Source organism: Melopsittacus undulatus, chromosome Z (genome assembly GCF_012275295.1).
Source record: "Melopsittacus undulatus isolate bMelUnd1 chromosome Z, bMelUnd1.mat.Z, whole genome shotgun sequence".
Lineage (NCBI taxonomy): Eukaryota > Metazoa > Chordata > Aves > Psittaciformes > Psittaculidae > Melopsittacus > Melopsittacus undulatus.
Window position 1 is genome coordinate 47,979,888 of NC_047557.1, and position 22,371 is coordinate 48,002,258.

Genomic DNA, 22,371 nt, shown 5'->3' on the forward strand with positions numbered 1-22,371 from the left:
CTATTTTTAAATTTGATTTGGTGTTAAGAGTCCTGCAACTGACATACATCCCACACTGAAAGCATGAAAGTATGTAATTCCACTGAAATAATAATGAGATTGTCAAAACAAGCAAGAAAAGTATCTAGCTGTCATGCTCCTCTTATGTTTGTTTTGATCAATTTATACTATTTATACATACAGCATTAAGAATACTTCATATTATATTATATTTTTATGTCAGCTGGATCCAAATATCTAATCACTTTGATGGATGTTCATATATGCCATTTCCTATCAGTTGGACTATTTTGCAGTTCTGTAATTAGGAAATAGTGTATTACTGTACAGGAATCTAACACCAGTAATGCAATGATCAGCATTCACAGCCTGATTGCTGAAATACCAGCAGAAAATTGGTGCTCTGCTTTGATATACATTGACATGACCACCAGAATATAATGAATTTGTGAAGCCAGATCTTGCTGGAAAACTGGTAAGAATGTTGTACTCTACCACTGGCCTTTGAGAAGAAATCCTGCTGTAATGAATAATATGAAAATACAGTGTAAGCAATTTAGTGAATTTAGTGTGTCACTAAATAAGAAAATTAAGTAAACCTAAATACATATAATCTCTACATGACACTGCAAACTTACAGGTAAATTATTTTGTCATTCTTTTTTCTTACAAAATAATAAATTATTCTGTATGGAATTTTGCATTAGTTTTCTCTATAGTTATCTCACAGATCTCTAGTAGACTTTAAAACATTCTGACAGAACACAAAAAAATTATTTTCAAACACCTGATAAAAAAGGGAGAAAAATATAATGCTTTCTACAGTGTCATGCCACAACAGTGTCATTTGCTGTGGTTTCCAGTTACATTTCATAGCTGATGAATTAGAATTACTAGGATGACATTCTGACAAGGAACAGATAAAGAACAAATTGCCTTGTTGGTATAAGGAATAGAAGCAGTTGATTAAAACCATTACTTAAACCAAAATTTTGCATATATAAGTGTCTCTAGCGGTAAAAGAGAAAGGATGATTAATCCTACCAGAAGTCAGAAAAGGAGTTTCCCTAATTATTTCACTCTTAGCTCATTATTTAGGGAGTACCACTGCTCATCTTGCTACTTTTTGACAATCTGTATGTTGTTTATTCTCATCAGCACCATCGATGCAGAGTATACAGTGAAGAAATAAGTTTGAATTCACTTGAAGTATTTTCAAAAAGAGTTGTCATACACAGTAATACACAGTAATACTCGAGTCAGAAGACTCACTTTATGAAAAGAGGTGGAAACTTGGAAAAGCTGAAAAATTCTTTTAATTCTAGCAGAACAAATTATTCTAATATTAGTAAAATAACTAGGTCACTAAAGAAGTGCAGAGACATTATGTCATGGTAATTGCTGTGTCATGGTAAGCAGCATGGTAAGCATGGTAAGCATGGTAAGCAGCATGGTAAGCTGCTGTGTCAAAGAGGAGTGGAGCTGTAATGCGGGGCCATGAAAGTACCAACTCAAGGAATAGCTCTGGCAAGGTACAGATTGAATGTGTGGCCTGCAAGATGGGCAGAAAACTGGCTCATAGGCCACACTCAGAGAGTGGTGATCAACAGTTTTTACTCAGACTGGCAGCATGTCACACATGGAGTCCTCCAGGGATTAATACTGGGCCCCACACTGTTCAGTATTCTTTTTTCTTACAAAATAATAAATTATTCTGTATGGAATTTTGCATGGTCAGCATCTTCAGAAATGGCTTGGAAGATGAGGCTGAAAGCACCGTCAGCAAATTTGTTGATGAGACTAAACTGGGTGTTGATGGGACAGAACATCTCAGAAAGTGACCTGGGCAGGATCCTTCATGGAGCTTCATGGAGTTTAACATGGATTTTAATACAGATATGTCTAAAGTCCTGCACCTGGGTCAAACTAAACAGCTCCATACAGGCTAGGTTGAGGAGAAAGCTTGCTGAAAGGGATCTAAGGATCCTGGTGAACAAGCAGGTCAACATGAGTCAGCAGACTGCTGCTGTGGCAACAAAGGCTAATTGGATCCTGGGCTGTGCCCATGGGGCATTGCTAGCAGACACAGAGACATGATCATTCTGATCTACTTAGTGCTTGTCAGCCCACACCAAGATTATTGTGTCCAGTTCTGGCCCTCAAAATTAAAACCAGAAAGACTGAAGAGTGTCCAAAGGAGGGCAATGAAGACCACCAAAAGGCTTGAGAACCTGCCCTGTGACGAAAGACCTGAAGGAATTAGGTCTTTTCTCCCTGGAAAAAAGAAGGCTTGAGGGTAACCTCGTCACAATTTTCTTGTACTTAAAAGATCTCTACAAAAAGGATGGAGAGGATGGAGGATGGAGCGGCAGTGTGTGGAAGTTTCATCAGGAGAGGTTACTTTTCAATAGAAGAAAGAAACTTGCTGCATTAAGAACACTCTTCCAAACACAATCTTCCAAACGTGTGGTGGAGTCCCCATCACTGGAGGTTTTCAAGATGTGATTGGACAGGGTCCTAGATGATCTTGTTTAGGCTCCCCCAGAAATGTTACAACAGATGATCTTTTGAGGTCCCTTCCAATGTGAGAAGTCCTGTGATTCTATGGGTCTATAATTCAGCTATTGTAGGGGCAGCCTGAATGTGCTCACACAAGGGAGGCAAAAGAGACAATTTTACAGTCTTTTTTGGGGGGGAAGAAGTTGGTCCACTTCCAGAACGGAGCTAGCTCAGAGGTACAATCATCTGGCTAAGAGATGTTCCCAATTCCTATGAAGAGAATGAGGCAAAGATGTCTTCTTTAAAGGTGGGGCCAATGCAAGCGCTGTAAGTTGGCAGCCAGGGAGTGTGGCTTTTCTGCTACTTTGATTCACTTTTTGTTCTTAATGCAGAAGTATATGAAAGGGCTACATTGCTCCTGTGCCACTGGTCACCTTTTGTGCCATTGAGCAACTTACATCCTGCTCAAACACCAGTATTTCCCTTTTCCTGATATAAAATGAACTGGGTTGAGTCTTCACTTCAGGTTAATCATGGATATTACATTAAAATAAATTTGGTTGAAAACAGATACTAAGTTTACTTATTAGGACCAACATACACTATTAACTCAAGATTAAATCCATGTTAAATCTTTCTGTTTTGGCAAGTAAATCAGACTTACTGTAGAAAGCAATTTGATTCATAGCTTTTAAGCAATCCAAAATATTTCATATGAATTTATGAATTAGATCCTGTTAATTACTACAACAAAACTATTACCACCACAAGCAATGCCAAAGTTTTCTGGATGATTTCAGGCCCAGTGTGATTAGATACACTTCCCCTGAAGTTAGTGTAACTGAATCCATTTCCTGCAGGTCAGAATTGGCTTTAGTTCACTATTTCTCCTGCCAATATTACAGGCATTTTCTGCAGTGTTTTATATTACCCTGTTATTAAAAATCAAGTAACTAATATCTTACTGAACTTCAAAGCACTTCTGTTTTCTTCAAAGTTATGCAGAGCAGCTTAGGAGCAGTGGGGCATCTCACTGCCATTCCACTGTCCCTGTCCATACCCTAAAGCATACACTCTGCTAGTTTCATTTCCTCTGTGAGAAATTATGCTGAAGTCTGATGTTGATATACTTACTGAATCTAAAGTAATTGTATGACAGAATGGGCAGACATGTTATGCTGCTCTGTTATTTAGTGTCCACTTTAGATAGCCCATAATTGCAAACCTTTCAAACCAAGTGGAAAATTCAACCAACCATGTGCTTAAGAATGTTCTCCTTATTTAATTTCTGTGGTGATAATCAGCAGTTACTTTTTGTGATGTACGTCACACCACAACCACTGTGTGGATGACAGTTTGATGCAATGGTTTAGGGGAAAAGAAACTGTTTCCCAGGAAAAACTGGGACCTCAACAATGTGCAAAGCAAATTTCTTCCAATGTAGTTCCTTTTCTCTCTTAATAAATATTCATTTGAATCATATATGGAAAAAAAACCCTAAATATGAAGGCACTAGAACTTGTATTTAACTTGTGTTCTGTATTTTGTGTTAAGCATCAGTCAGCTGGAATTTTTTAAAACTTGAACTGTTTTTTTCATATGTTTTAAAACAAAGAATAAATACTCTCTATAAAGTATTTTGGACTTGCTATGTACAAACAGCATTACCAAACTTGTAAATATAATATAATAAACAAACTTGTAAATGTCATATAATAAAAATCTATATGTATTAAAAAAATAATGTCACAGAATCACATAATAAATGTAATATAATACATATTTAATTTGGGATATTGATATAAAATTGAAAATTTTAAAAATCTAAGTATAATGCCCAACAATTTTCTGTGTTACACAAATACAATTGTTATATACTATTTTCTATACTCTGGCTTGGTTCCAAGGGTCATTGAAATGAAAGAAAATGCTTCCTTTGCTTTCAGCCGTCTTTGCTTTGGCTTGAAGTGCTTCAAAGAGTAAAGCTATCTGGTGGATATTTCTTCATTTATTGTTGGCAAAGACAGTCTGAATTAAATTTTCCTTTTATTATGGTTTCTAACATAGTGTACAAGCGATATTAATATTTATTTTGCTTGAACAGAGTAAAAACTGTTCTGTCAAGAAGCTATGACAAGATAATGCATCTTAATCTATATATTATGTTCACTTATCATACTCTGTATACCCTATGAATAATGTAGCTTAGGGAAATGATTGACATTAATTTTGGCAAAACTCTTTAATATTTTGAAATACCTTTGTTAGGTTGCCAGTACTTCATATTTTTAAATTAAATAGATTTGGTATAAATATATCAAACAGAATCCTACAACAAATCAAAATAAAGATGACAGGTCTATTGTGCGTGTTTTGGCAAGAATATAAAAATAAACTTTTCTCTTATGTGTCAAATCATTGTAAAGATATGAACAAGAATAGATGATAAGCTAGAAACATAAAAGGTGCAACTATCACTGAGACCTCATATGCATATTATTTTTTTTAGTTTTATTTGTATTATTCTGGCACTTAGATGTCCAAGTTATTAGCTCAAACCATATGTGCTATTCTTGGCATAAAAACAATATAAAATAATTGCTCTGCTTATGTTATTTTAAGATCTTAGCTGTCATTTTGAAGTTCATTTTATAAAATATTTTAAACCACTTTAGTTACTTTAGATCAAGTTAATTCTGGCTTCGTTGTTCTCAACTGGAGTTTTGATTTCTATTAAAATTTTTCTTGTTGTTGCTCCTTTTTCCTGATATAGTTTTTAAAATAAGTATACATTCATTATTACCAAACCAACTTTTTGATGGCCTCCATGTCATTTATGAACATTGAAGTTTTATGATATGGGAAAATTATAACCAATTTTCTTTTTTTTCAAATGGGAAATCTGAAGCAAGGGGATTTTAAGTGATTTCTCAAATTCATATAAACTAAGTGGTAGTATGTGTGATACTATACTGAGTTTCACATATTTCTGTGCTCCTGAAATAATGAGGATATGAGGCAATCATCCATTTTTGTGGAACAGTTTATTCCCTTTTTCGTCTGCATTGATAGAGGAAAATAAACACTGGAAATAAAATGTCCAATTTCTGAGAAAAAAAGGAAATTTTGAGTCATAAATTGCTAGATACCTGAAGATGTAACAATCTTTTTAGAACAAGTAGTAATAATTACATATGTATCTTATCACTGTTTTGGAATACAGATTTCTTGACAAGACATATTTAGATATTTAAGTAACTTTATCCAACAGTTGAAAAAGCCCATCAGTGCATCTGTTTGGTATTACAGAACACATCACACCTTACAGCAGTGTTGGCTTTAGATTTAAAATTTAAAATCAGCTATTAAAAAAAAAGACAAATATTTTTGTCTGCATAACTGCAGATTCATGGCATAAAATATTCCCATGTTCAAAACCACTAAAAATATGTATATTGTGATTTGTTTAAAAAACTATGTGGGATTTTTTTGTTTTCCCTCAGTTCCTTGCTTTTTCTTTCTTTCTCCCTCCCCACCCTTTCTAATTTTTTTCTTCAAGCAACTTTCTTCATTTTGTTAGATATAAATAAAGAACATGGCCTCTCTCATCACAACTATGACAACCTTCTGTGATGGTGTTTTAAGACTAATATAATCTTATATGCAATATAAAAAATTTTGGGGGAAAACATTTTTAGCAATTAATGTACTGATATTCACATTAGAAGCAACTTAGTAATTCCTGGAATAAGACCTATTTTTTCACTTAGGAGGCATACCTTAGCTTATGGAATGACTGCTTATTAACAAGGAATGGCCTGAAGAAGACAACACTGTTCCCAAATTTACGGTGTTATGAATACAGTAATAAGTATAAAGAATTGTCAGGTAATCTATAGAGAGTATCAAAAAGTTAGGGAGTGATCTGGGCTTATGAAAGAACTGAACACTATCACAAGAGAAAACAAACATAGAAGTTGATGAAATTCAAAGCATTTCTTTCTAGAGGTGTGTACAGGAACAATGATGTATGTACAAGTTTTAGGGACTTGGATCACACCTTGGTGGATGGTAGGAGTCCAGTGAAGAGACTTTCCACAGGCAAATCAGGACTGAAAATACATCATTCTAATGAGGGGGAGTTAGAAGTCTAGGACTCAGTATTTCTTGCACAGACCATTTTCCTAAATACAAAACAGTCTTCCCAGTTCTTTACCCCTCTGCTTTATTTACAAAGTACACATGAGCAATTAAGGAAACTCTGCTGTTACACACTGTCACATAGTATTTCCAGATCAACTGATACTTTTAGAGCCCACTTTAATCCCATTATTTGCATCCCATCTTCTATACCATTTGTGATCTCAATGTACAAAAATGCAGCCAGAAGCATGTGCAATAAAGTAATTTGGATCATATGCATTTCAAATGTATTTCAGACCAAATTAGAGCCAATGCAGGAGTCAAGGGGAATTAGCATCAAAATACTGTCACAATGTGCGCATGGTCCTCCACACCAAAATCACTGGATTTAAGCTCTCTCATTAAGAGAAATAAATTTATTTTTCAGTTCTACCAGACGGAATGATTTTGTTTTCTTGTTTTCTGACTCCCAGATGAGACTGTGAAGAGGCATATACCACCTGTTCGAGGCTACTGCTCATTTAGGAGAAGATCTTCTAGGGGCACAAAAGTGCAGTTAGGATGTGGTACTCTACACTGCAGCTGCAGAGAATGGTCCTACCTGGAGCCTCTGGCAGAAAGCTCCAAGGGAGATTTGAGATCGACCCCTTGGCTTTTGGAGTTGGGGATACAGAGGACCTGAGGCCAGCTATACCCCAACTGAGAAAGAGATACTGGCAGCCTATGAAGGGGTTTGAGCTGCTTCGAAAGTGATTGGCACTGAAGCACAGCTCCTCCTGGCACCCCGGCTGCCCGTGTTGGACTGGATGTTCAAAGGCAGGGTCTCGTCTACACTTCATGCAACCAACGCTACATGAAGTAAGTGGGCTGCACCAATTATGCACTTTTTTTGTCCTCATCAGGTGGTCAACCTATGAAGGAGACATTCACTTACATTCCCAGCTCCCCCACCAGACTATTTACAGCATCTTTTGAGAGTCCTGAAGGTTTTGAATAGCCTCTAGGTACCCTCGAGACCTGCCTTAAATGAGATGTGTTGTCATTCTGGTCATACCAGAGAGGGCAAATCATGGCAATGTGCTGGGGCTTGGCCTTACACTTACAGAGCCCTGTTCAACACTGTCCAGCACCTTCAAAGGGGAAAAAATGTCTCTGGATCTGACAAGAGCAACAGACAACACAGCTACTCCTACTCCAAATACAGCAGCTACACCAACCCTAGTGACAAGTGCAGCAGCTACCTTAACTCTGACTACAAGAGATAACATGAGAGGCACCAGTACTGTAAATTAAAGGCCATCACTTTTAGAAAATATGCACGTTATTCCTGACAGGTTACCTTATGTCAAGTCAAAGCAGCCAGTGTCCAGTCATAAGCTGGATTTACGTAGATACCTCTTGAATCAGAGTAAGTTCCCAGACCAACTATACTGAAAGTCAGGTGCCTGGAGCAGCTCAATGTCTCAGCTGTTGCGGGTTGTCCTTATGCAGTTCTTTTGGTGCATCAGTCCAACATTCTCATGATCAGGCATTATTTATTTTACTGCAACTAAGATTTATTTTACTGCCAGCACAATTTTACTGGCAGCCTATCTGTGCATGAGCAGTTTGTATTTTACCCTTCAATACTTTTACCAGACTTGCTTAAAGAGTACAAGACTGAGAGCAGTGAACCTCTCCATGATGATGCACCAACAGTGATCATCACCAAAGAAAAGCTTGTTTTCAGCTTGTGCCACACCTCTTGCATTTGTTTGTGATTAACAGGTATGTTCTTTTTCTCTTCTGGGCTTCAGAAAGGAAAGCTCCCTGTAGGCCTTGTCCTGGCCAACCTTCTGCTGCAGTGAAAGAGAGAGAGAGAGAGAACTTCATCCTTCCCCAGCAACAGGAAAAGCTGGAGTGTGGGAAGGTGGGCAGGGAGCAGAACAAGATCCCCCAGGCAGCAAGTTTCCAGAGTGGAGCATGGGGCTGACACTGTTCTGCCTCTTTCACAGGGGAAAGAGACTTTTTAGGAGCTAGAAAGAGTTTGTTTGAGTACTTGTTGTAAAACAGAAATATACCAAAGAAATGCTCGACTGGTATGCTGTGGGGTGGGGGGGGGGTGAGGCACTGGCACAGGTTGCCCAAAGAAGTGGTAAATGCTCTATCCCTGGATCCCATTAGTGTTCAAGACTAGGTTGGACAGAGCCTTGGATGACATGGTCTAACATGAGGTGTCCCTGTCCATATCAGGGAGGTTGCAACTAGATTATCTTAAGGTCTTTTCCAACCCTAAACATTCTATGATTCTGTGGTTCTATGAGTGAAATCAAGGTTAAAGAAAGGATCATCTCTGCAAAGACTCCCAGGACTGTGAGGAGATTTGACTTCAAATCTTTTGGTTTTATTCCAAAGCAGCCCTAAATTCTTCTCTAAGTAAATGTTCGGTGTTCTGCTCTGCTTTTCTGTGAGACATGGCTGAGAGGCTTTGTTCTTCTGGTGATTCAGATGCTCACTTAAAGGAAACAGGAAAATAAATTTTGCTCAAAGCCCTAGCCAAGTATTGGTCTTATCACATGAACTATCAGAAGGCTAGCTTCACTTGTAGGAAGAGACTTGCAGCTTTTTTGAAGTGCACATTATTAATAATAATGTTTAACCTGGTTGCTTCTTTGGAGACAGAACCAATTTTCAGGACTTCTGGAGGATTTAGAGCAGAAAGTGACCAATACACTTAGTACCTCTAAAGTGGCTTTAACTTTGGGCATTTATAAAGACCATTTACTACTGTTTTCAGGCCTGTTTGAAGTCTATTCTACAATCAGTAAAAAAAAATAGAGGTTATAAATAAAACAGAGTAACAACATTTTTCAGGGAAGGAAAAAAGGTTGATGTGGTGAAAGAAGCTGAAGAACCCTTTCTAATGGCCTTAATAGTGTACACAAACTCTGAAGCAGAACTGTCCAATGATTTTTTTTTAAAACCAAAAACTGCTGCCTCACTATGATACAGGAACACACAAGTTAACATTCCAACCAAAGAAATTAAAAATTTCAACCAAGAGATTTTTGCTTATTCTGGAGAATTTTGTAGCCACAAAAATAAAATTGGAGCAAAATGAGACCCATTTCCTGACCAGGCATCTTGGGAACTAACAACTGATGCAGTAGCATTCAGTCATATGAGAACAAGGGTCTCTTCTTTTTTCTGAAGGAAGTAGAAAATCCTTATGATGTAGAAATGATTGAGATATGATTAATTACTTCCTTAGACAGGTATTGCCTGTGGCCCTGCAAAAAAAGAAATAACTGTAACTCCTTCCTCAGCAAGAATTTAATCAAGTAATGTCATAAGAAAAAAGACATTTTCTTTTAAATCTGTACCTTTAACAGGTACAGCTGTAAATCTGTAAATCTGTACCATAACAGAAGAATAAAGTGGGACCAACTTGCCAAGTAAACAAGCTTGTCAGATGCAGTTAAAGATTAAACATGGACCATTTCCCATCAAAATTAGTGGGTATGTGAGTGTGGAGTGAATAAAACAACTGTAGTATACAGTATTGCTGACAGGAATGACTGTTACTGAAATATATTCTCATGAAGGAGGTCAAAGTTTAATCCTCTAAAATAATTTGGGAGCTTCAGGAAGTGGAAAGGGCTGAAGAGTACACCAAGTCTTCTTTCCAACTGGGAAGAACACATGATGATCAGGTGTCACTGATGATCAGTAACAACACAGAGGTGCACAAACATTAATACATCTTCTTTTATTTAATAAAGGATAGAAATGAATGTAAAATTCTGAAAAAAATAGCTTCTAGGAAGCATAGTCAAGGTAAGAAACCTAAATAGCATTCAAATGAAGCACTTAGTAATATGATATCGAATATCTATGAGAACAGAGACTATATTCCAATGCAGTCTCAAACTTATGTTCTCTGAAGTAGAAGCTTCAAGAAAGAGCATCTGAACAGCACCCCAGAGCTTCACAGGCTTTAGCATGTGTTCATCTTGCTGAGAATGCTAATCATAAGGTAAAAAGGCTGAGCTCTTTATGCTAACAAAATTGACCTTTTTTCTAAGCATCAGTGTTGACTTTACTATAGCAGTACATCCACACAAAATAAAAAAAAATTACTACAAGTGACAAAACGTATTTCTTTGGTTAGAACACTGAAAATGTTCTTATTTAGGAAGTTATACCAGACTGTAATTGAACTCACAAAATGCAGTAAATATGTGCATTTTCAGATCCAAGAAAGCAGTTGGACCTGGGAGGTGGGGGGGGTGATGGAGAAAAAGTAACTACAATTGATGATTTTACCTTTAGGTGTTGGAATTGGTCTCTCAAGTCCATCCACATGACCTAAGGGGTCATTTGCTTCTGGAATTTCCATTTCACCTGGGAAGAAAAGAGAGATTGTTGAATTAAAGTTCCTGCTGTACAGGCAGTACTACTGATTCTATATGAGTTGTGTGCTCATTCCCAGACACCCCAGTTAGAGTAACGGTGAAGACAGTGCTATATCCCTGGTAACGCATTGTCTTTCAAATTGGAAAACTAAGTCTTGGGCAGACATATTCTGCTACTCCCAGCATAGGCCAATGAAATGATACTCTTCATCTGCAGACTGGAGGAAGAAGTGGAAATGGGTGGCCAAGGTGGTTGCGTCTTGAATTGCCATTGTAGATCAACCCCCCAGAGTCTCTTCACACCCCTGAGAGTATGATGCAGACTCGATGCCTGACTTTTCTGTTGATTTGCTTGATCCAGCCTAAATGGGTGAATGCATGACAGGGACACGTCAAATTTTAGCAGAGATACATCACATCTCATTTTTTACCAATGGTCAGCAAGGCAAGTTCACCTCTGTTCTCCTGCTTCTGCTTGACCTACCCTATGTTGCATAAGTTTATAATGGGACAGCAACATTTACTGACCACAAGGAAGATAAATCCAAGATGAGACACTGGAGTAAAAAAATAAGAAAAAAAAAGTCAAACCTGTTCTTTTAGTCCCCAAGCACTTGCACTTTACTTGTTCTGGTGATCATAACCCAAAAATATACACAGGATGAAACACTATGCATAAGAGCCCATTCTTAGGCACACTTGGCTGTGTTCTGAGTGGTGTTTTTGGGTTAATGCCACATGTTCAATTTTAAAATAGTTATTTCTATTTCTTCAGTCATTTAGTGGAATGCACAAAGGAAAAACTCTGGAAGCTCAGATAAATACATACGGAAACATCTTTTTCTTGGTTCTCTCCTTCCCAGACCTCTATCTCTTAATATTTTTAAACTTTTCAAGACAGAGATGGAAAGAAACAATAGCATTTGCTGATTTGCAAATGTTTCAATACTTTTTTTGTGTGATTCACTCTCGTGTTTATGTCTGGGAAAAACATCAATCTCCATGTGCTTTAATCTCCAATGTGCTTTACCAGAGAACAATTACCAACCATAGACACTACCTACCAGCAGAGCCTCTATAACTAAGCAAATTTAAAATTGAAAGTCCTTCATGTATTTTGGAATTTCTAAACACAAATCAGATCTGTCACTTAAACTTGTTTCCATGAAAGAAATACGTATATTTTCTGTAATCTGCAAAATTCCACTTTGACCACATTTATTATTAATTCCAAGATTTAACCCTAAAGTTTCTTTACCACAACTTAAAACACTGAAAAATTTTTATCAATATGAAGTTTTTTACACATAACTGATTTTTGATCAGATGACAAACAAGTCACTACAACCAAATAAAATCTTTTCCTCTTGGATTAAACAGAATTAAACACCGCTGCTGTGAAGAACTTGAAGGGAAAAAGTGTGTATTCTCTAGGTCTTTCTGATTTTGCACTAATAACTTTGCACATTTTTTCTTACATGAGTATATCCATATTTTTCTCAACAGACAATAGTCCTTTTTGTCATTTTTAATCCAATTTCCCTCACTGTAGTGCAAATGTACCCTCCATCAAGTGCCGTCACCAACTCTCTGCAGTACTATCTGATTTTTAACTTATGTTCCTTTTCCCACTTTGTTTAGTCAACATTTCAGTAAGGGTATCCCATTTTGCTTTTATTCTTCCTACTTCCTGTACATTTTTCTAGCAGCATTACGTGTTACTCTACTGCTTGAAAATAAGAAAATTCCATCAAGTAATTTTAGGTGCCAAACTTTCACTGTCAGTCTTGACCAGTAAGGCAGAAAAAAATATAACTGTTCATTACACTGATTTTAAGCGCAACAAAGGTATTGGATAGTTCCATCTTTTTTGCTTATCTATTACAAATATAGCATTGTCATACAATGTTAAAAAAAAGGTAGACCGCAAGCTGACAGAACAACACCAACCCACAGTCGTTATTAAAAACTGGTAGGAAAAGATGCTCAATATTTGAACCTTACATGTCGCACTATCAGCACAGGCTGGCAAGAAGTACAGTCTTACCCACTGCACATTACATGCTGTTGAGGTCCTCTCACCTCAAAAAATGTACAGAAGAGATGGAAGACTTTCAGAGAAAAGCAGTAAGGATAATTAAAGTTATAAACCAGGTTTTGTACAGCTGCCAGGTCTTGTCACTCTAGGAAGGAGATGGCTGAAGTCAACAACAGCAAAGTTCTATGGAGGCATGAGTCTTAGGATGGACCAATCTCTCAGTAAAGCAAACAGCAGAATGAGGGAAAACCAGCAAAAAGTCATTTCAAAACAAAGCTAAAACAAGGTAAAGTTTTCTCAAGCAATATGTAGTTAGGCTGTGGGCAGAGTTCATACATGTTACAGGTGAGACTGGACAAGTTACTGGAGAAAAATCCATGCAGAACTAATTCATAGAAGTCCTGTGCAAACAGCTAAGTCTCTGAGCTCAAAATGGCTGGAGGCTAGGTAAATACCCAGCACAGGGTACTATGTACAATAGACCTCTTCTTACATTTTTACTGGAGCATCTTCTTTTGCTGCCATTGGAGCCAAGACACAGGATTGCACTGATCTCTCATCTGCTCCACCATGGTTACTCTCGCATTTTTCATTTGCATATGTTCTCTGCTTACACATTAAATGTATCATGGCTTATTTCTGAACACCCAGTTCTTTAATTTAATTGACTGCGATACTGCCAGGTAGAAAAGATCACCAGTGTCTGTCCTCCTTGCATGTTGCATGACCAAACAAGACTTCAGCATAACCAGAACTCATCCTGAATGCCAACTGCCAGCACGGGACAATGTATTTTCCAGATATGCTACAGTTCAGATCCACAAGAACACCCCTCTTTTTAGGAACCACATGGTCAAGTAAAATGAAGATGCTGTAAATAAAAAAAGATGCTCTTTTAAACTGCTCATCAACACAAAAAGTATTTCTTAACTTTTCAGGGCATTAAAGGAAGTTACTTCAATTAAAGAAAAATCCCAGCTCCAAAACAGAAACCATATTTGAAGTCAGTGTTCTATATTTCTGATGTACAAAATACATCCTTTTCCTTTGACTTAATATAGCAAACTGCAGCAAGAAAACCAGCAGTATAAAAAATCCTTTTCCAAACAGAATCTAAATAATTTATCACTTCTTTTGTCAATTCAGTTCTCCTGAAAATATGAGGAAAATATGAGGAAAATATGCTGACAAGGTCAGCACAGGTAGCCCCATTGCTCCATTTTAGGCAACAGTGACAAAGAAAATAGACAAACAAGCATCCTGTGTTATTGAGAAAGGAATGGTCTTTCACACATTTGAAAAATAAATTGCCCAAATGATCACAGTGTCAAATCACAGGGCATATGCTATTCATCATAAAAGACCTAAATTTTTCCCTCTGAAATGGTTATGAGTTCACAGATCATTCCTTACTTGAGAGGTAATTGCAACAAACAGATTTCAAAATGCTCATGGCCATAAGCAGAGATCAAAACAATACATTAATCTTCATCAAAAAGCCAGTCACAAGGAGGAAGTTATCATAATTGATACCAGGAATAAACCAAGGTCTCAGCCTCACACAGGAAGAGAATAACAAACTCAGGTATTTTCAACCAAAGTGGGTCTGATTAATTTAGAGCAGTTAAGGGCTGGCTGATGCAATGTCATGCAATGTTAATAACTGCTTTTTAATTCTTGCAGAGCACATACGAGATCTTAAAAGATGGGAAATTGCACAAATATTTCCTATTATTTATTAAAAAGGGTGAAAAAGACTGCCAGAGAATTATAGACCCATCATCTTAACTTCAATTCCTGGAAAATAATGGAACAAAGAGATTATTTTTAAGCATTTAAAATAAAGCAGAGAGATGAGTAATAATCAGCATAGAAGCCAAGACTGACTTGTGTAGATTAGAATTGAACAAACATCAACAATCTCAAGCTATTGCAAAAATAGCAAATATCATATTGGAACACATAAGCAGCAGTAATTCTTCCAATCTACTCAGTGCTAGTAAGGCCCTGGAGCGCCTTATCCAGTTTTTTGTATTCCATTTTAAGATGGATACAGGTAAAACTGAAATACTACAACTAGTGTCATAAGGCTGGTCTACAAAACATGTCCAATAAAAAGAAAAAATAAATTACTACTACCCACGCTTAGTCTGAAGGAGATTAAGCATGAACTGAGAGCTAGCATATTTCAAACGTACAGGTCTCAGTGAATGAAATTTTCCAGGGTGGCAGACTGCATGTATTGCATATGACATATGCTATTTCATAGGCATATGGCATATGACACGACACAGATACAGCTAATACTTCTTCTCCCAAGGTGAACAGGACAGCTTAAGATTTTTTCTGTCTTATGATGCTATGAGAAAAACAATCATCCTTATAGCATTATACGTAAAATTCATAAATAAATCCTTCAACACCAACAATTGTATACAACTACCATTAGGAAAACTGCAGATTTTTGTTCAGTTGTTCCTTCCACTGAACAATAATACTGTTTCTGGAGCTGAAACTATTTTCACGTTTAAACAGCAATATGCAACTTTTGCTTCCTGTGACTGCAACCCTTGACTCAGATCCTAACTTTCTTCCAACAACATAAAACTACCAAACTCTCTTTCTTCAGCCTAATATCCTCTAATATTCTGTTCTTTTCTTCATAAAACTTTGTTGACCTTCTGTCAATTACTAACCTCTGGAGCTCCCAAACAAAGGGCCCACTGTACCCGTTGATTCAGCTGCCAATCTGATTACTTTGGCTGGGGGAAGCAAGCTGCTTGGGTTGCTGAATCAGGGCCTTTCATTGAAATTTCTCTTTTCCAACATCTGCAGCCCCTGGCAACCACTTGCAGAGTGGGCTTGGCAGACCTGTAAAGGGTGGTGAATAGTCTACAAAAGATGCAGTTTGTAGCATAAAATCAGTGCCCCCCTTTCATAGTGATGGCAGATTAGGACCTCCACAGCACACGTTGCTCAACTGCTGCAGCTTCACATAAAAATAGCTGAAGGTGGGGGAAGTAACCTGCACTTTTTGTCATAGCTCTACTCAGACAAATATGAGGTCTGAAAAAATAGGCACTTAGTTTACTATCAGCTTGCAAAGCATATTATTCACAGGATAGTATGTTAACTAGTTAGTTAAAATTTATTCTTTAGCCATCTGAAATTCTTTAAAATTACTTTAAGTTCATAGTAATAAATAGCTCTCACTATGAGACCATTAGAAACCAAGTATGCTTTTCTAAGCCTGCTCTGTTATAACATCAAAATAACATTAAATAAGCATATTTAAAGTAAAACCAAAGCCAGCCTGCAAATCACAGAACCTTCAGAAAGCTGGTAGAAAACACAGACAAGAAACCTTTTACAAGAGCCAGAGCTGAGTTGTACAGAATAAATTCCTGCAATTCATAAGCATTCCTTATTTAAGCAAATCTCTTGTTCCATTAGTGTGAATTTTACCCTTTTTAGTTGTTGCGGGTTTTTTTCTGTTTTACCTTGGAAAAGTAAAGCTACATTGAAATGGCTCAATTTCAGTAAGTATTCAGAAAACCACTCTGTTGCAGTATGTGGGAACTACACTAGGGGATGAAGGCAGATCTGAGGTTTATGATCTGTAGCAATGAAAAGGGTTTCATTATTTTGAACTGACAATTTATCATTGATTTAAAATAAAATTCCAAACACACACGCATGTTAAAGCATGTAATTTCTAAAAAAAATCTTAATAGAAATTCAAAATCCTATACTTTAACATCCTTTTGTCAGTTAAATACATAAAAAGAGAATCTGCATATTGCATTAATCTCTGCTACTGTGAATGTGTGTGTTCACAGAGTGATCTAAGATAGACTAGTTGATAACAAAAAAGCTGCCTCATAGACTTCATGAGGCTCCAGCAGGAACTTTGTAATTTGATTTTGTAAATTAAAACAATCCTTTGTAACCTACCACTAAACCACTGTAAACATAGTAAAAAAAAATCAGCTGGCAACCAGCACAAAATTTCAGAGAAGAAATGATTCCTGATTTCCACACAGAGCTGCAATGAACCTTCAAAACAGGAAAAAGTAAACTGAAGATGCAGTTTATCTTCTTAATCACCAACCAGGTGCCTCACCAAGTACTATGAAGTCAGTGTGAAAAGAATAAAATCAGAGAAGTCATTTAAAATATTATTACCAGGGATTCAAACACAGACTTCAATGAATACTTTGATTTATTTTAATGTCTCATATTGTTAATGCATATTTTACATTAACCACACAGCTGCATTTTCAATTGTACTGTCAGTCTTTACCCCTTCATAATACAACTATCGTCGAGCTTAGCTATGAAATAACTTAGATTCTTCCTCTTGCAAATCATATATGCTACTTAAAATGAGAGTTTAGAGATTTTAGTGAGACAAACAAAACACAGAGATTTATCTAGATTTCATTCACAGAGAAACCCTTATTAACCCTTAACAGCTGCTACAACACTGAAGTAAATCAGACAGCACCCATGGAAAAGAAGATACTCATTTTAAGTCAGCAGTTTTAGTGCACAACCAAGTTCTGAAGATCATATGCCTTAGATTACAAATGAGCCTATTAATTCATAGCCCAAACACTTTTTTGATAAAGTTACAATAAAGTTCATCTCCTCTTATTTTACAACACAGAATGGGAATTATTAAATAGGAACCCAACCTGCACAAATAAATATCCAAATTCTATTTTCAATGCTTAGGACTTCCTGCAAAGTCCTGGCCAAGTCACCTTAGGCCAGACTGCTAAAAGCATGTGATGCCAAAAGATGCAGACAGATGTCTACCAGGATTTTCAAAGCATGTGGGCATCCAAATATCATGTCTGCAGTAAGTATCCCGTAATCTCTCATACCTGGGTTGCCCAGGGGCTGAGAGGGGGAAGAGTTAGCTCCCTGATGTGGTTCCCAGTGCAGCTGCCTTTATAGCATTTGAGTCAGCAGAAGCAAGGGAGCAGCATGGAAGCAAGAAGCAGGGGTAGAGAAAAGGAGGGAGTTTTTTGATGACTGTGGTGATTTTTGCCACTTTTAACTGATAATGGAATTCTAGACTTTAAACTTATTCCTGCACAATGTGGCAGAGAAACCCTATGGTCACTGCAGATCACTAGCTTTGCTTCTAGTGTGGAAAAGTAAAAATTAAAGGACTACTTGGAAACAAATTAAGATGTAATTATGCCAGTAAAACTGTTCTGAATGTTTAATAAAGAAGAATGAACTCCACAGTATTTACAGCATGAAATATTTGAGGGTTTTTAAACCACAAATGCATTTCAATATCATTTCCAATTTAGCAACAATGAAACTGAGTCTACCAGCTATCACATAGTTTTTCTGTATAACTGTATGTTAGGCAGTTCAAGTCAACCAATGAGTATATAAAAGCCTCAAACTGTAATAAAAACACCGTAATTCTGGATTTCGTAATAAATCATATTTGTTAGTAATGCATTATGTTAAAAAGGGGACATTTAAAAGAAAGTAAAAAAAAAAAAAAAAGTAAAACAATTGTGGGTACATTCCAAAGCTCTTCAGCACCTCAGCTGTAAAATCACAGTTTAAACACAACTGAACACACCTGCAGTAGCTCAAAGAACACCAAGCAACATGATAATTATCCATGGCATTATGATTGATTATTTTACTGCTTCTGGCTGTGAAAACAAAATAGTCTCAACCAAAAGGCTGAAAATAATCATGATTTATGAGTATAACACTCCATCAACTGGGATAAACAACGATTTTCACAGCACTTTATTTTTTTTCTGAAAAATAATTTAGAATCCAAAAATGCCAGTCCTGTTCACAGCCTTAGGCTGAAACTTTTAAGACTCCCATTCAGAAAAACATTCCTAGTGAGACAGACACAGAAAATGGGCTTATTTTTAGGCACACTTTTACATGCTTTCCTGCATTTGAAACAAAATAATACATTAATCTCCCTCAGTCTAGGTGGCAATATAAAAACAATGCAGATTACAACTGAGCATAACAGAATATAGTAGAAACTGCTATTACCTATCGTAATGGTTATTTTGATGGGGTGAACAACAACTGGTAGAGGAACTACTGTAAGTGTGAAAAAAAAAAAACCAAAACACCTTGCTACATTTTGTTTGGATTTTACTCTCTAGCTGTATTTCGTAACAAGGAATTGCAGCTCCAGTCTTGGAAAGCAGGCTGGTACAGTCAGCTATGCCACTCTCTGGAAAATAGTGAGCATAAATAACACACTCATATTAAAAGCACTTTCTGAATTGTAATAGTACTTATGGGTAAGTATTATAGCCATCCTTCAGACAGAAAGGATACAGTGTATACCAATGAATAATTAATTCTGAAACCCAGTGCCTGACATAAAACACTGATTTGAGAACCCTGAACACCTAGGCAGGAGGTCTGTGTTATCAATATATTAAGAAGCAAAGGCTGGCAAATGAGTCAATTATAAGATGATATTCATCCCTAAATACAATAATTAAACAGATGCTCATGTTCTTTCCTATCACCAAGCATCACTTTTTTTTTTTTTTTTAAGACCCAAGAAGATACAAAAGTAAGCTTCTGGCTATCTGGTGTTTACCTGCTCACTGGAGATTTGTCTCCACTAAGTCATATTAGAACATGATTTTACAAGTTATGCTGCTAATAAGCAACACCAAATACTGTGTTCAAAGAGAAGCAGCTCCTCACTAGTCAAAATTATTTCTTATTCTAGGTTTTGCTGATGATCAGTTGGCATAAAGTTAAATACACTGGATTAAATTTTTAAAGAGGGTATTTTTAAAAAAACTTATCTTGGTTTATAGATCAAGTGTTTAAAATTCTTAATTTTCTACTGAAAAGCCTCATTACTATGAGTAACCAGTTATAATCTATATAAAGTAATGTCTCTTCCCCACTGACAGTGCAGCTTGTACTGACAGCCATCGAACAAGTATGGACTGAGTAGTTCAGCATGCAGGTGCGACGGACAGACAAGTCACCAGTGGGCAAATACTGTTGGTGACTAAATAGGACTGTGTGAATGTATGTGGGTGTGCACACTTACCTGTGTGTGTAGAAAATGGAGGACAAATATAAGAAAGGATGTCAGAATGTAAAGGAAACTAACACCAGACCTGTATTTTAGCCATTGAAATATGCAAGTCAGTTATTCTAACTGAAAGTTTAAAAGAGATGCTATTTAATGGACTTTTCACCATTTCACAGTTGGATTTATTTAAATAATATTAATAACATTTATATGTCTTCATTTGAGACTAAATATCTAAACCACACAGTATTTCTGCTAAGGAGCTGCTTGTCCAGTCTAGATAGGAAAAGTCTTTTTCTTCGTACTGCAGAATCTGTTTGATTTCTTACATTACAACTGAATGTGTACAATAAAGTCATAATGGTTATCTGCTCTGAAAGAAATTTCTATTTCTCTTGTTTAAACTAACTATGCTGCTGGGGGGAGGAAGGGAGAGCAAGAGAATAGCTCAGATGCATAAGTGTACTTTGATACAGTCTTTTTTGTTATTTGTCTTTAATTAACAGAGCCAAGAAACACTTTGCTGTGTGAAAAGAGATGTGATATTATTTGCTTATACTCTTCCTAAAAAAAATAATAAGAGAGTAGAGCCCTGAGGCGGAAAACAGAGTGAGCAGAGTGCTTCCAGATGTGGATACATGCTGTTTTCAGTGGGTGGACAGTGAAAGAACTGAAAGAAAACTTGGTCATAGTCCCACTGACAGTAGCCAGCACGGCCATTCCTAAACGACATAGTGATGCAAAGGGGCAACACTTGTTGTGAAGTGCAGTACACTTTCACAACTGCATCTTCCCATTGAAGAGCTCAGAAACTTGCATGTATAAACTCCTATTTTGCAAACTACTGACTTTCCCATATTCGTGTTACTGTGACAGCAGAACTGACAGGTTTTTTTGTTTATAACATGGGTGCATTTTCTTCTACACCATCAAAAAAACTTTGGCTGTAAACCACCTGTTTTCATGACATACAAGTGAGAAACAACACACACAACTTAATTTTAGATTACAAGGCTAACTTATGGCACTGAGTCATGACCTCAGATTCTTACTCATATATATATTGAGCATATCTTGTCTGAAAGTCACAGACACCACAGCAGAGCTTTCATAGAAGTGTTTTCAAAAAAGCACTCACTTGAAGTGAAAGCCTGTTATTTTTTACAAATGCAACAAAAAACTCAGATCTGTAAGTTAACTATTTCAGTCATAATCATATATGGGAGTGGAACAAGCTGTGTGGAACCAGCAGCATTTTTCTGCTGGAGAACTGGTTAGTTCCACGCTGAAGTGTGAAGCACACAAAAGCCAACAGCTAACAGCTACTCCAAGCAACTGCCAAACGTGCTGGTCTTCATTCCTAACACTTCTGAGCCATAATGCAGATCTCTCAACTTTGGGATTGAAACAGATTGTGTTTTAAGGAAGAATGTTCTTTACAGTGAGAATTAAAATTGGGACATAATTCTATTCCATTTTTATGCATTTTATTATGTTTCAACATTTCAAAATATACATAGCAGGTATTCTGCTCAGATCCAAATGTTCCTCTTATATTTGATACATTCCCTTGCAACCACTGTTTACTCAATCAAAGTGGACAGCTGTGGTTTTCATTATCCTTAAGCAAATATTTGCACAGGTATTACTTACTTGTGTTATACATTACCATAAAGTTTTGCAAGCAAAAGCCAACCATGATGATCTAAATGCCCTCACATATGAACTTGTAGCAAATGTGAGCAATTGCCAGATAAATTGTTCTAAGTATTTAAGCAGTTGCCTTCATTTATGTTAGCTGTGGACAGTTCTAAAACTGCATTAGCTCCAAAGTATAGAAGGAAACTGCTAACTCTAATAAGCAGGAGAGGATGCTAGAATCAGAATATACACAACAATCAAAGCAGTCACTACAACACAGAATAACATCAAGAAACTACATGATTTTTGTATGTGATCTAAGTATATCTAATAGAATCTAAGACTTTTGTTGATAATGAAGATTCAACAGAAGTGTTCCATGTTGTATGATATCCATGGAAGCAACACATGCATCATTGTCACTTACGGTGCAATGGAAAGACAGAAAATTACTAAGCTTAACGGGGAACTTCTTAACTGCAAATGCTCTTTATTCTCTGTACTGGGTACATTCTAAAACACTAACTAGTTTCTGCTGGTATTAAAAGGAAGTAGAATAAAATCTTTCCATTCTTGCTTGCATATGT

At 36.6% G+C, this 22,371-nt stretch overlaps 1 protein-coding gene across 1 annotated transcript in view; it reads right to left on the reverse strand.

The window, feature by feature from the left end:
• Positions 1-22,371, reverse strand: part of ROR2 (receptor tyrosine kinase like orphan receptor 2) — a 155,444-nt gene that overhangs the window by 46,799 nt on the left and 86,274 nt on the right. The window contains exon 2 of the mRNA XM_005154906.2: positions 10,948-11,025. Within this exon, the coding sequence (XP_005154963.2) occupies positions 10,948-11,025 (78 nt within the window). The remainder of the gene's footprint in view (positions 1-10,947; positions 11,026-22,371) is intronic.